Here is a 15,225-nt window from a genome sequence, read left to right on the forward strand (position 1 = left end):
TGCACTTAGAGCAGATTGGTAAACGATCTCACGTGCTACTCACTTCGTGCCTCTGTCGATGAGTTTCTCTGTGTATGGGTCAAGAAGTAACCGAGCTGAAGTAACGGAATCAATGGCACGAATGGCGAATTACACATGCCTTATACAACTGCCAAATTCTGGAGTTTTGGTCTCAAAGGTCTGGTCTGGAGGTTTGGTCACGGAATTGCCTCATTTAGGATTTTTTTAATTGAAGTGAATATTGAAAAAAACAGACAAGACTTTATTGTCTGTTCAGGTGCAGTACAAAGAAGCGACGAATACGAGCAAAGAGTGGAATACATTGACGCAAGAAATCCCTCCACACATACATTCTTATGAAGTCGACGGTCTCACACCGGACAAGTACTATAGGTAAGTTTAACCATTACAGGTATTCGGTAAGATACACACTACACTATATCTGCTTAGTAAACACATGTTTAACTACATAATTGTAAGTAATAACCCACAGACACAGCCCACTGAGTTTCTCGCCGGATCTTCTCAGTGGGTCGCGTTTCCGATCCGGTGGTAGATTCTACGAAGCACTACTCTTGCTAGGGTCAGTGTTAGCAATTCTCCGGCTTGAGCCCCGTGAGCTCACCTACAAACGTTAGGGTTAAGCTGAAATAGCCTCTCAAGGCTATCAGCATAGGTAGGAAAAAAAAGTAAGTAATAGAGTAAAAAGTAATTTTCCGAAAATTTCATACATGACTCAGTAGCATTGAGCAAAGGGTACGTAAGAAAATAACTGAGTTACATAATTAGTTAAGTCGCATTAAAGTTCAAATGATTAATTTGATGTTAAATAAGAAAATATGTATCGGCTTTAAAAAAAACAAGCTTATGTAGAAAGCCGAGCCTTTCTATTTAAATGAAAGTGTTTACCCTGATTAAGGATGTTAGTCAAAATAAAAAAATATATTGTCATTTGTCCTTGATACGTGTGCAAATTTTCAAGGTAACCAGTTAAATTATATACGAAGTTATTATAATAAAACAGTTTTCAAAACAAGTCATAGCGTTAAATGTATGTTAATTTTTGCACGAAATTTTTATACTTTCTAGTTTTACACATTTTTAAATTACATAGCGACCCGCCCTCGCTTCGCTTCGGAAACATTAAATTTTATTATTGATAGGCGAGTCCCGCCATGTTGCGCGCGGTACGACAATAACTGCGGGTGACGCCGCTGGGCGAAGCTAGTCAAAAAAAAGTAGCCTAAGTTACTCCTTATATCATCAGCTACCTATTAGTGAAAGTCTCATCAAAATTAGTCCAGCCGTTCCAGAGATTAGCCGGAACAATCAAACAGACAGACAGACAGACATAAATTGTAAAAAATGATATTTTGGTGTATGTACCGTATATATATTCATAATAATATAAATGTAGTAAAGTTATTTGAATATTACAAACAGACACTCTAATTTTATTTATATGTATAGATTAACTTTAAGTACTTACTTATTTACACTACTGAAAATTCTTGACCAGATTTCGAATAGCAGCGGTGTACTCGAACCAAGACAACAATCAGGGTCGGAGCAGTACACGTTTCTTCCTGCAGAGCGGCGAGTACAAAGGGCCCAGTGCACCTGTACTCACCAAAGTTGAAGCCACTTCGCCTCACAGCCTACAGTCAGATTGGACGGTACGAATACACCTTAATCTATATATTAATACGTGAAGCAAAACCTTTGGGACTTTTTGGCGGGAACGCGAGGAGTGAAGTTGTGTAATTTGTTTTATTTTGTCTATTTAGTGTTTCTTCAGGTTTAAATGTGTAATAATGGTGGTTTATTAACTGTTTAATATCTGTGAAAGTACACAAATGTGGGAAAATGAAACAAAGCTGCTGGACGTAACTTCTCGGGTTCCTCCAAAAAGTCCACTGAAAAAATCTCAGTAAATGACCACCGTTTTACAGCGATTATATTTCATCCCATATCATCTCATTTCATTAAATTTCATCCCAGTTGATTAATGTCTCAAATTAATCATCTTCATTTCATTTCACTCCATATTATCATTTTTCATAAAATTAAGAAAATAAAGTAAAATAAGACATGACTTAAAGGTCTTAGTTACCAGGTCATAAAATCTCTTAAAAAAAAGCAAAACCTTTGTACCACTTTTTACGAAAATTGCGCGGACGGAGGAGTATGAAACTTCCCACACTTATAGAGAATATAGAGAAGGAGTGCAGAATGTTAAAATTGTTTTTAATTATGCATTAATAATACATTAAATTAATTAAAAAAAACATTACGCACACTACCATGTATTTGACACACACACGCTTATACTCTTTGTTTATTGTCAATGTTTTCTTATTGTTTATAGTCTGTGGTCAAATTGAGAATAGATTAATATAGTTTGTCTTTAATATTATTTGTTTATAGTGTAGTCTTTGCGAAATATGTGATTATAGAAGTTTAAAAGTCTGACAGCAATAGAGCCATAATAATGTACAAACTTATAATTTCAATTTGGTAATTATAGTCGAATTTCGACTACTGTGGGACCACTAGTCTTACATAATCCTTAATACTCTTAATCTTAATAGCTCTTATGCTTCCTTCTCCAAACTCCAGTAGCAATCATATAGTGCCTTCTCTAAACTTCAATAGCTCTACGTGTACCCGCGATATGGAAAGGCAAAGGACTCTAAGCGAGTGTGGTTAAAAAGATCACAAGACTTCATGCTGAATTACAAACAAATAAAAAAAAAAATCCAAAAAGGAAACTAAAAATACATATTTATATTTTTTTCATAAATGTAATTGATTTTACGGTGATATGCGTTTTATTATAATAGTATACAATATATTCTCATTATATTTGTATAATTCTGACTACTTTAATGTTTCGAAATATTTTAATACAGACGTAAATACACGTACACATATAATATTTTATTTGAACAGTGTATTACGTGATTAAATCATAAGCTTTGATTGGACATGAGTTTTATCACAACTACTTCTTCAACTAAATACCACAGATTATATCGTCTTCACCTACGGTTGCTTGACGTCAACTCTCCTCGAGAAATACGATTGCCATGGATTAGTTTATCATGGAATCAGTTGGACTGTTATGTTATTTTTTGATTGCTCTAAAGGAATTCACGAATGGCTCCGTGTTTAATGGTTAATAGAGCTTACGGACGTCAAAACGAGAATTCTTCCACCAGATGCTTAGTGGGCTTTTTTTTGCGTGGACGAGCTCACATCCCACCTGGTGTTAAGTGGTTACTGGAGCCCATAGATATCTACAAAGTAAATGCGCCACCCAACTTGAGATATAAGTTCTAAGGTCTCAGTATAGTCACTACGGCTGTCCCACCCTTCAAACCGAAACGCATTACTGCTTCACGGCAGAAACAGGTGGGGTGGTGGTACCTACCCGTGCGGACTCACAAGAGGTCCTACCACCAGTAAGTCACAAGAGGTCCTAACATCAGTAACCTCCACCTTGGGCTTACCTTGTTGTAGTGGTCTCGTGGTGATGGTGCCGAGACAGAAGGGTTCTATCTCTGTGTGCGTGCGGTGTCCTCTGCGGGAGCTTACGAGTGCGTGAGAGCTCCTGCATCAGCTCGTTCGTTAGAGCTGCACCACTTCTCACCCGATACTCAATATGAGTTGAAGCTCAGGGCGTACACATTACAGGCCCCTTCTGAATTCAGCGCTATTAAGGTCAGTTTGAAAATCAACTCAGTTTTTTTTATTGCTTATATTGTTGGACGAGTTCACAGCCCACCTAGTGTTAAGTGGTTACTAGAGCCCATGGACATCTACAACGTAAATGCGCCACACACCTTGAGATATAAGTTCTAAGATCTCAGTATAGTTACAACGGCTGCCCCGCCCTTCAGACCGAAACGCATTACGGCTTCACGGCAGAAATAGGCAGGGCGGTGGTACTTACCCGCGCGGACTCACAAGAGGTCCTACCACCAGTTTGAAAGTCATCAACGTTAGATTGTTCACGTATGTGATGGATGTGCCATCTGTAACAGCATCATCAATCAAGCACCAATCGACTGCTATCTGAATTTAAGTGAGCGGCAGATTGCTCTTAGTTATGACGAAATTTTAATTTACAGATTTTTTACTGGCTTAAATTAATAAGACATTTCGCGCTACAAAAACCCCTGGTGTAGACAGTACTATGAATCGAATGAATTAATGGAAGTGGTTTATAAAAATGAAATAATACAGGTGGCAAAGACCCAGAAGCTATCCAACGCGCCGACATCGACGAGTCCAGCGCCGGTGTCGGAGGCGGGCGCGACGGGTGCGGGGGGCGCGGGGGGCGCGGGCGTGGCTCTGGGCGCGGCGCTGGGCGCGGGCGGCGTGCTGGTCGCCGCGCTGTTCGCCGCGCTCATGTGTCGGCGAGCCAGGAGACTGCCTAAACACAGTGAGCATTCCACTTAATTTTTCAACACCTGCAAAAAATAACCGAAGAAAATGTCCAACACAGTGAGCATTCCACTAAAGTTTTCAACACCTGCAAAAATAACCGAAGGAAATGTCCAACACAGTGAGCATTCCACTTAATTTATCAACACCTGCAAAAAATTTGCTAAAAAATGTCCAACACAGTGAGCATTCCATTTAATTTTTCAACACCTGCAAAAAATTACTGAAGAAAATGTCCAACGCAGTGAGCATTCCACTTAATTTTTCAACACCTGCAAAGAATAACCGAAGAAAATGTCCAGAACAGTGAGCATTCCACTTAATTTTTCAACACCTGCATAAAAATAACGGAAGAAAATGTCGAACACAGTGAGCATTCCACTTAAGTTTTCAACACCTGCAAAAAATAACCGAAGAAAATGTCCAACACAGTGAGCATTCCACTAAAGTTTTCAACACCTGCAAAAATAACCGAAGGAAATGTCCAACACAGTGAGCATTCCACTTAATTTATCAACACCTGCAAAAAATTTGCTAAAAAATGTCCAACACAGTGAGCATTCCATTTAATTTTTCAACACCTGCAAAAAATAGCCAAAGAAAATGTCCAACACAGTGAACATTGCACTTAATTTTTCAACACCTGCAAAAAAGAACCGAAGAAAATGTCCAACACAGTGAGCATTGCACTTAATTTTTCAATACCTGCAAAAAAATTGCCAAAGAAAATGTCCTTGTTTAAACTGGGAACTTGGAAACAGCTGTGTCATCAGCAATGGTAAGCAATTGGCTTAAGGAGAACTGTACTCCTCCGACGTCAATCAAAATATCCTCAACCACCAGTCACCGTCCTCGTCGATTACGACGAAGACTTCGACGACCCACAGACACAGCCCACTGAGTTTCTCGCCGGATCTTCTCAGTGGGTCGCGATTCCGAGCCGATGGTAGAATTTTCGAAGCGCTGCTCTTCCTAGGGCTAGTATTAGTAAATTCTCTCAGGTTTAACCCGTGAACTCACCTACCCTTCCGCGCGAAGACAGAGGAAAATCTAAATATCTAAATGTATCGATATCAATAAATCTCTGGATCTGGGAGGAAGGGCGGTTATATGAGGCAGCGCACTGAAAGGCGGCATGTTGGAGATTGCACTACTCGCCAATTAACAGTCGATTGTCAAGAATACTAATTAAATCGAATCGTTTTTCACAAAACACTTGCAGCAACGAATTTCTAAGAAAACTCATTAAGTCGATTTCTGATTAAAACCCAGCTCAGACAACAAACGTTAGATGTGATTTGTATCGGTAAATAATCGATAAATGAGCTATTTATATTAGAAAGGAATAGTATACCAATTACGTTCAATTAAAATGGTTACGCCCACGAACACGAATTCAGAGTAGAACTAATCACTGAAGTAAGGGTCGACTTTCAAAATGAACCGCGTATATATAAATCATATGCTTTGTCAAGATACCAGCAATATATGAAAAGTGGCGTGCGAGTAGTTAACAAGAGGGGTTTTGCTAGTTAAATATAAAAAATACATATAATTATTATTTACAAGCAATAGCAATCAATGCCTATTTTATTGCACGCAATGAAACACAAATTAAGATTTAACTCATACGGGGAGTCAAAGCCTTAGTGCGTTAGTAGGTTTGCTAGCCGGTGTCAAAAGAAGATCTACTGTGTAATCAAGAACTGCCGTCGAAAAAGAAAAAAGTTATTTTAAAAGAAATAGCTTTAAAAATATTGGCATGTGGATAGTACAATATTCAGATGATATGATCTACTCTTCAATTACTCACTTCATCATCCTAAAGTAAATTAGGCGTCCTAATAATTTATGTTTGCGAATAAAAGGCCACTTATTCCCAAAGAGCGTTGAGGTCAGGCACGAGGCCGAACCTAATATGTTTTGAATCAAACTGTAACATTGTTAATTGGCGACTAAGCCCAGTTGGTTAGTGCAAGAAGAAGTATATTGACTTCTTCTATATTTCGTTTTGTTTTTAAGTATATTTACTTCTTCTTAGTCAGTTTATTAAATAAAGAAATAAAGTTGACCATTATTGGGAAGCAAAAACCGATAATTTCGAAAATCTCTTATGATTCTCTCCTATTTTATAAATAAAATTACCGATTTCGTTTGATAGTGAAGCTACGGGTCACGGATGTTTCGTCTTTAATTAAAACCGTATAAAAGACGACTTTAATTAAAAAAGAAGAAAAAAAAAACACGGAACCTGTCGTGCATAAAAGTGTCGTTTTAGACAGTTCTATTTTTAGTGTCACAAGATCGTTATCCAATACACACTTTGTCTATTGTGCCGAATTAAATGAGAGACTTATTACGTTAGCATTTAAATACAATAAAAAAAAATCGCAAAGTTTCATGCTATATAGAAATAGAAGAATAATTTGTGTTTTGAAGTCGTATATAATAAAAAGCCCGATACAAACATTATTCATTCACCAAAGCGAGTTTTATTTTAGTATTTTCATTCGCTTCTTACCCGTAATGCAAAGCGTTTCAGCCGGATCTTCTCAGTAGGTCGCGATTCCGACCCTATGGTATGTTCTGCGAAGCACTGCTCTTGCTAGGGTTAGTGTCAGCGAATTCTCTCAGGTTGAGCCCGTGAGCCCACCTAACTGAGCGAGAGAAGCTAGAATAATTCATAGGCTATAAACGAATAGGGAGAAAATAAAAAAAACAAATGGCCCAAAAGGGTGGGCGTATTACAGTCGGGCTTTCTTCTCGATCACTAACTACTTCCAGTTTGAAAAATAATAATCTTATGTAGCTTGTTTTAGTGTATTCGTGAATATTGTATTGTATAAAAGTTGTAATTCTTTTTTTGCAGAAGAGAACGCTTCATCATTGGAAGGCGGTGGGGCTAATGCTTACATTCCCGCCAAAGTTCCGATTACTATAACGTCAAACCCTATGCATTCAGAGGTTGGTATCAAATTAAAAAAAGAAATGCCCAGGATTTCACCAAAAATTGACAATAGGTCAGATTTTTTTCTGGGAATAAAACTTAATAATAAAATAACAAGTATAGGTACTTGTAATAATTTTAAAAACTTTTAAAATTATTATTGCCTTTGCTTTTCAGGGTTCAGACCCTGGAGTAGAAATGTCATTTCTACACAACAATAACACCGGGAACAATGATGACACACTACCGCATTCGAGGAAAAACGGACCGGCACCGCGGCAATACGTATGAGCAATAAAATTGACATTATTATAAGTGTTGCTATTGATAAGAATATCTACTATAATAGTAGTGATGACGATAAATGTGAAACAAATCGCAGTTTTAGTAAATGGAGTACCGGGGTTGCAACAGTACAAAAATATATACATATTTATATTTAATTTTCGGTTACATTTTTACGGGATAAATAACTGTGAAAATTACTGTTTAAAGACTTGGTTATTAAATTTAGTACTAACGCTAAGATTTTAATTTATTTAGAAAAGAACTAGTTAAACATGTTTTTATAGATCTGAATTAATATTTGTAGCCAGCTCAGAGCTGATTTTGTATGTTAAGGGTTGCCATGGTTCGGAGAAAAAATTAAAACGCAAGAAAGGGCAATGTACTTAAGGTAATTTGTTAGAAATATGAAAATAGAAATTTACACTGCTAAGTATTTCCTAAATTTATCCATTTTTTGTTGTTATTTTGATTATTATTTTGTATTTCTAAGGTTGTGACTCAAACAGGTATTTACCCAGTGAAACTAATTCAGAATTTTTATTTTAGTCCCATTGGTACCATGGTACTTATCTTTGATGTTTTCATCAAGTAATGAAATAGACGCAATAATTGAGGTCGTCAGCGCAAAAGTAGCTTAAGCTTACCATAGTTGGTATGGAGATAACGAGGCTTGAATTTGCTTTTACACTGCTTCGTAGGCAAAAACAATACACGCAAAAATAATGTTTACAAAGCCATCTGTTGAAAGTCCAGTTTTGCATTAAAATTTATTATGTTTTAAATAATGTAATACGTAAGCCCGAATATGAAAAATTGTGGATTAAGCCACTTTTGTGCTGACGGCGTCAACTAATATTCTATATTTTTGCATGTCTAATCTTAATACCGATTTGAGTATTACATTGTGAGAAATGGACTTATAATACAAATATTATATACATTACAATACATAAAATAAATTATATTATATAAACAAATTACTGTTAATATTCGAACTAAAATACATAGCCTAATTAATAATAATTTAAAACCTCTAAACAATATTGGTGTGTGTATTTCGGTTAATATATTGCTTTATTGGCCAATATCTATTAGCTTCTAGATATGATGCATTTTTGATTCGCTTATAAGACTGAAACAATTTAAGTCGATTTAAATTGCATTTTATAGCTGTATAGATTTTGTATAGATTTTTTTCAACGCTTAAACCCTTTTGGTAGAAATTATTTCTAGTTATTGGCAAGTTTGGATAAATTAGTGCGAGTGTATGAGTACAGTTGTGTGTTTTATTAAATCTATATGAACGTGTATTTAATACTATATGTATGGCCTGCGACTGGCACCATAACGTCATACTTAATTAATGTAGATATTATCTCCTAGGTATAGTTTTTAGGATCTGCGGGAATCTCAGGCACTAAAATACACTTATAGAATAATTTCGGTTAAAATTTGAATAGAAAAATTAAGTTTTGATTATTATTATTTTGAATAAAATTGTGACCTATTATACATAAATAATATATCAATCACCTCTTTGTTCGTAACAATGAAGAACTTAAAATATCAAAAATGAAAACGTAAAACCATAGGGTTATTTAATGTTCGCGTAATTCTAAATTCTACGAATAAACAGTTTAATACTGTTGCAAATAATTATCATATATTTCTTGTGTTGTGAAACAAGAACAGTCTGTTTTCGATTACGATTACCGAATTCCGAATTATTTGTTAATAATATGCAATAAAAGGGATTCATATTGCTTAAACTATTCATTCTCTAGAACTGTATCTGATTTGTTAATTAATACTGGTTCGAGTCTAGATTTTTTCAACTGAATATCAAGTTTTAAGAGTAGAAAAGAAATTAGCTAATTTTCTCTTATTTATTATCTCTGACATTGACAGCAGAAGTAATTCTGATCAATCTTATAACTGATTTTCCTTTATTTAATATGATAAATTAATGTTGCCAAAATACAGGCACTAAGATACTTATTTTTAAAGGTAAATAAAATTTATTAAGAAGAGAATTAATATCATTATAGCCTGTGATTGCGGACTGAAAAGTTAACGATCAAAACAAAAAAATATCAAGATGGTTAATGAGTTATACACTTATTAATAGACTTAATTTAGGATGAAATAAAATGTCTTGGAATGACGATACTAAATTTTTCAAGAAATGCTTTTTGATCTTTTTATACAGATTTGAAATGAGTTTTATAGTTTTATTTACCTTCACTGTTTAATATCTTTGGAGTGTAGTTGAAAATACAAAAATAAATATAGATCTGTTGAAAATTGTAATGCGGAAATTCATCGACAATTAATAAAACAACATGATGTTTATAGTGTTTTTTCTTGTTTTATTTTTCTCGAAAAGATTTAGACAGAATATCACGTAATTAAAATCGAATTCTCAAAGTATATGAATTTGAGTAATTACTAATGATAATAGATGGTAACGCGGTATGGTATGAGTGCAGAGGTGAAGTCTAGTAGACTTGAATGGAAAAGAAAATATGGCGACTCAACATAGTGGGATAAGGGCATGAAGGAGAAATAAAGTAATTATTGATGATATGAAGTGATCACACGGGTAGGTACTAACGTCTTGCTAGTCATGCGTATTGATTTAAAGGGCGCCACGACCTATAAATATCATATAGTAATGCTATTAGCCTGTCTCAAGGTAGCTGGTATCACGTACGTAATCATGTTTAGGGGCTTTGTTTATTACTTAACGCTAGCTTGGCTGTGAGCTCATATTCCCATCTAGTTCAACATCTAAAGTCACTAGTAAAATGTAAGGAAGGCAAAACAAAACGTTAGTATTTGTACAGTGATTACAATGCTATGAACAAGTGTCATGGATGTTTGATGCAGATTAATGCCAGTTTATAGATTAGTCATCTGTTTAATTCATTTTACTGGTGGTAGGACCTCTTGTGAGCCCGCACGGGTAGGTACCACCACCCTGCCTATTTCTGCCGTGAAGCAGTAATGCGTTTCGGTTTGAAGGGTGGGGCAGCCGTTGGAACTATACTTGAGATCTTAGAACTTAAATCTCAAGATGGGTGGCGCATTTACGTCGTAGATGTCTATAGTCTCCAGTAACCACTTAACACCAGGTGGGCTGTGAGATCGTCCACCCATTAAAGCAATAAATAAATAAAAACCTCCTTTTCTTACTATACAAGATTACTTTTAAATGCATTTGACATAACTTTGGGGCCAGACCCTGAAACTGCGATACTATAAGACAAATATTTTGTTTGTATGGAAATTAGCGACATCTTGTAGCGGATGCCCCTAAGCTTATATGTTGTTAAAGTTAAGGCATTTAATTGTTGTATAATTAAACACAAAACTAAAAAATTAACAAAATGATAGAAGTCTTTATTTGTTATAGACAGATAGATTAAATTTTATCAATTTGTGTTTTCTGAAAATTTACAAAATCCTTCATTAATAATAAAATAGAGGATAGGTAATATGTTACTGCCATCAACAGGAACAATGAGAAACTAATCGAAGCGTAGCCATCTAGTGGCCGGCACCCGTAAACATTTTAGTTGGGTGCTTGAGTTGCTTATCTATAATTAATTTATGTGTATTATCTATGTTCGGAGCTATGAGCTGTGATGGTTGAACTATAGGATATATTTTACAGTACTTTTCTATTTTAAGGATGTCATGCTCGCATTCCTCTTTCACAGTTTTAGTTTCTAAGTGTTTGGGAATTTATGATTTTGTTCTATAGTTTACCGAGTCACACTACTTATTCCGAGGATTACATTTTGCATAATTTAAAATTAAATGATAATTACTTTAGTCGTCCTATAAAACAAACGCTGTGTGAGCCCTCAACACATATTCTAATCGTGATAATACGCCTGCGTTAAAACGTCGTTATTTCGATAGCCTTTGTTCTCCATGTCATGTTTTTTAAACAGCCCTGATTTATGCTAAACGTATTCATAGCAATTAGTCCAGGAAGCTAATTTCCATTAGCTAAGCTCTTGTTTTTAGGGGAAACGTTTTTTTGCAGTTCATCGTGAGCAGTATGTTAGATTTCATTAAGCCAGAGGCCAGAGGAACCGGATAATTTTATCGATAATTCTTTGTAGCCGTAAAGAAAAAAAAAAAATGTTTTGCGTGAAATGAAGCATACAGTATGAAAATCAATTATATTTCTCATACATTACAGGCTCACAAAGAACATGAAAGCATGAAGTAAGCTTAACTTAGTAATCTATATATTAATACGCGAAGCAAAAACTTTGTATCCCTTTTTACGAAAATTGCGCGGACGGATGAGTATGAAATTTCCCACACTTATAGAGAATATAGAGAAGAAGTGCACTATGCTAATATTTTTTTAAAATAATGCATAAAACATACATTAAATCAATAAAGAAAACATTACACACACTACATACCTACCATGTATTTAACGCACATACGCATGCATACTTTTTATTGTCAAACTTTTGTTCTTGACGTCTGTTGTCAAATTGAGATTAAATATTGTTTGTCTTTGTTAATATTTTTTATAGTGTAGTCTTGGTGAAATTTGTGATTAAAGAAGTATAAAATACAATCAATAGTGTACAAACTTACAATTCCAATTAATTATAGTCGAATTTCGACTACTGCGGGACCTCTAGTTCAATATTATTTTTACATTAAGTATATTTCACTACCTCGTCCAAAGTTTTGACTCAGTTTGATGACGTGATTTTTACCAAATTTCAATTATACAGTCTAAGAACTGTCCCACCACTCTTAGGGTTTCCGTAACAATTTAACTACACGCGGTTCGTCGACTCACAAAAGCAAAGAAGGATTTGTTGTTTGTTGAATTTCTAGATCGGTTTGAACTATGTATTTGTTCGATGTAATAGTATACTTAGTGTGCGTTTAGGTCAATTAGTCGTCGGTAGCGACACGTAGTGGCCACTTCTGTAATTAAACGAGGGGAGACGCCGGTCCAATAACTACAAGGAAATAATTAATTTAGCGCTACAATAAACAATTATTGCTTTGTTAGTGTCCGGTCGAAAGATTTCCTATTTCATTGTTACTTGTTGGCTTTATTTTAATTAACGAATGCTCAGAGTTTATTTATTTATTTCCTTAACTTTTGTATTTGTTGAATAGGAAGAACAAAAGTATAATTCATAGTTTTCTGTATGTTTTTGTACTTAAAATACAAATAGCTCTTATCTGTATGAAAAAGCTTTTATTATGCTTGGTATCTACATTTGTTTGTAACGGAATCTTTGAACGTAATCTTCATCATTTTCAAAACTTTCGATTAACTTAAAAATTTGCACACGTAATAATAATTTTATCGTGACAATACATTAATTTTTATTAATAATTATTATATTACATTGTGTATTTGTATGTATAGTTATAGATATATGTATGTATGAATATATGCATATGTACGGTATTTGTGTCTGTATATGTGTATATATTTCACTGGATTGGTACACCGCGCGTAATTCGTTTCCAAATGATTCTTGTCCACCTGAGGGTTGTCTGGAAGATATGGCTCTTAGCGGTAAGGCCGCCAATTGTACTTTTTTGTATTTAATGTATCGCATTTTTTTTTTGTGTAAAAGAAAGAATCTCTCTGTTTCTTTCTCTCTCCCTCTCCCTCTCTCCCTTCCTCTCCCTCTCTCCCTCCCTTTCTCTCTCCCTCCCTTTCTCTCTCCCTCTCTCTCTCCGTCTCTCTCTTTATAACTTCGCTGTAATATCCGTAAAGCAATGCATAGGCCATTCGGTAATGTCATGCGTTATGTTCTGGAATGATCGATAGTGTCCCTTCGTTGTCTTGATTTAAAGTATACATCACTCATTTCGGAGAAAATTATTGTAGATCATGTATCTAAACGCATTTGAATTGGTAATCCAAACTGTTTTCCCGTAGGTACATAAATTAACTTAAATTACGTTGTTGTGATGATCGATAGCAAATGGGTGTTGTGGGATATTGCGGGATACGTATATAACAATATATTGAATTCGTGACTTGGACCATTTTGTTATTATGTACCCAGACGTATCCTGCGCCTATACGGATCCTCTAAAGTACGCATGACATTTCTTTCGACCCGGAGATTCACAAATCCCTAGCAACGACGACAACGGAAACGATCCTATTTTTGTCCTATTCTAATCCGATCTTATCCTTACCAATAAAATCAGTAGCAAGTAAAAGCACTATGAATAATAATATTACCTATTATGTATCACTGCTAAAAGTATTATGTAAAGTAAGTTTTAAGAATTGGAATTCGTATTGGGCATGTAAGCCATGTTTACTGATGATAATTGAAAAGAACGTGTCAGTTTGTGGTGCGTATTGCTGTTCCGTGAATATCTGGTTACGTTTTGGGAGAAAGGTGTTGCTGGTTATTGACTGGTGGATTGTATTGTGACTCGGCAAAGGGCAATAACCGGAATGGCGTATATCGAATTATCGTAAAATGAAAATGCGCCCTAATGTTCATTTTATTTTAGTTTTCAACAGGAGACATTTTAAACGTCATTTAGTTTATAACGCAATGAAAAAAAATATTGTGTGGTTTTATGAAACCACGGTAAAAGTGAAACTTTTTTTCACATTATAGACATTTAACTCTGACAAACAACATTTACATGAAACACTGACAAAAACAAACAAAATAACGTGGAGCACAGGCACAAATGAGTCTATACACTACACGGTCAGCTGCTGCGAACTATAGGCGCCGCCATATTGGCCTTGGCTGCTCTGATGAGCGCCTTTCACTTTATCCCTACTCCGCGGCCGACCGTCACGCGACATGCAACACACAGACGAAAAAGTTTGAGACGATGTAATGAAAGTTTCACTTTAAAATTTAAAGATTTATTCGAATATATGTATATGACCACATGATGCACTGGCTGTGAGTTCTACCACAAAAGAACCCATATCGAGGATTGTAACTTAGCCCATGCGTCAATTCGCTGAGTTTCTCGTTGGATTTTCTCAGCGGGTCGCGATTCCGATCCGGTTGTAGATTCATTCGCGGAGCAGCTAGATAGGCAACTGGCTCCGGTTTTTTCCGCTAGCTATTCAAGTAGCCTCTAGAGGTTATTCTAGATTCACCGTGCTAGTAGGTGAGCGCACGGGGCTTAAACCGGAGTGTTGCTAACACTGGCCCTAGCAAGAGAAGTGCTTCGCAGAATCTACCACCGGACTGGAAACGCGACTCACTGAGAAGATCCGGCGAGAAACTCAGTGGGCTGTGTCTATGGGTTAATTTACTCATCGAGCCCTACGTCGCAAGCGACGGGTTCGGCGAGGGCGGTGACCGGATGCTCCCGTGAAATCGCAAGGAAGATAAATTGTGTGCCTGTATATGTAATGTGTCTCTTAATAACACAGTCCGGTCCACAGGCAAAGGTACGTGCGTTCCCGCACTGGGCAACAGCAGCACATCCTAAGTCATGAATTATTGTAATGTGCGCGCAATTGTATGTTTAATCCGTATGCATAT

At 35.8% G+C, this 15,225-nt stretch overlaps 1 protein-coding gene across 1 annotated transcript in view; it reads left to right on the forward strand.

Annotated features, from left to right (window-relative positions):
* Positions 1–10,043, forward strand: part of boi (brother of ihog) — a 53,605-nt gene extending 43,562 nt beyond the window's left edge. Inside the window, exons 11-16 of the mRNA XM_089734820.1 lie at positions 278–393; positions 1,520–1,676; positions 3,523–3,723; positions 4,249–4,447; positions 7,319–7,413; positions 7,574–10,043. Of these exons, the coding sequence (XP_089590946.1) occupies positions 278–393; positions 1,520–1,676; positions 3,523–3,723; positions 4,249–4,447; positions 7,319–7,413; positions 7,574–7,687 (882 nt within the window). The 3' untranslated portion in view covers positions 7,688–10,043. The remainder of the gene's footprint in view (positions 1–277; positions 394–1,519; positions 1,677–3,522; positions 3,724–4,248; positions 4,448–7,318; positions 7,414–7,573) is intronic.
* The last annotated feature ends 5,182 nt before the right edge of the window (positions 10,044–15,225 follow it).

This window comes from Bombyx mandarina, chromosome 18, assembly GCF_030267445.1.
Source record: "Bombyx mandarina strain Sakado chromosome 18, ASM3026744v2".
Lineage (NCBI taxonomy): Eukaryota > Metazoa > Arthropoda > Insecta > Lepidoptera > Bombycidae > Bombyx > Bombyx mandarina.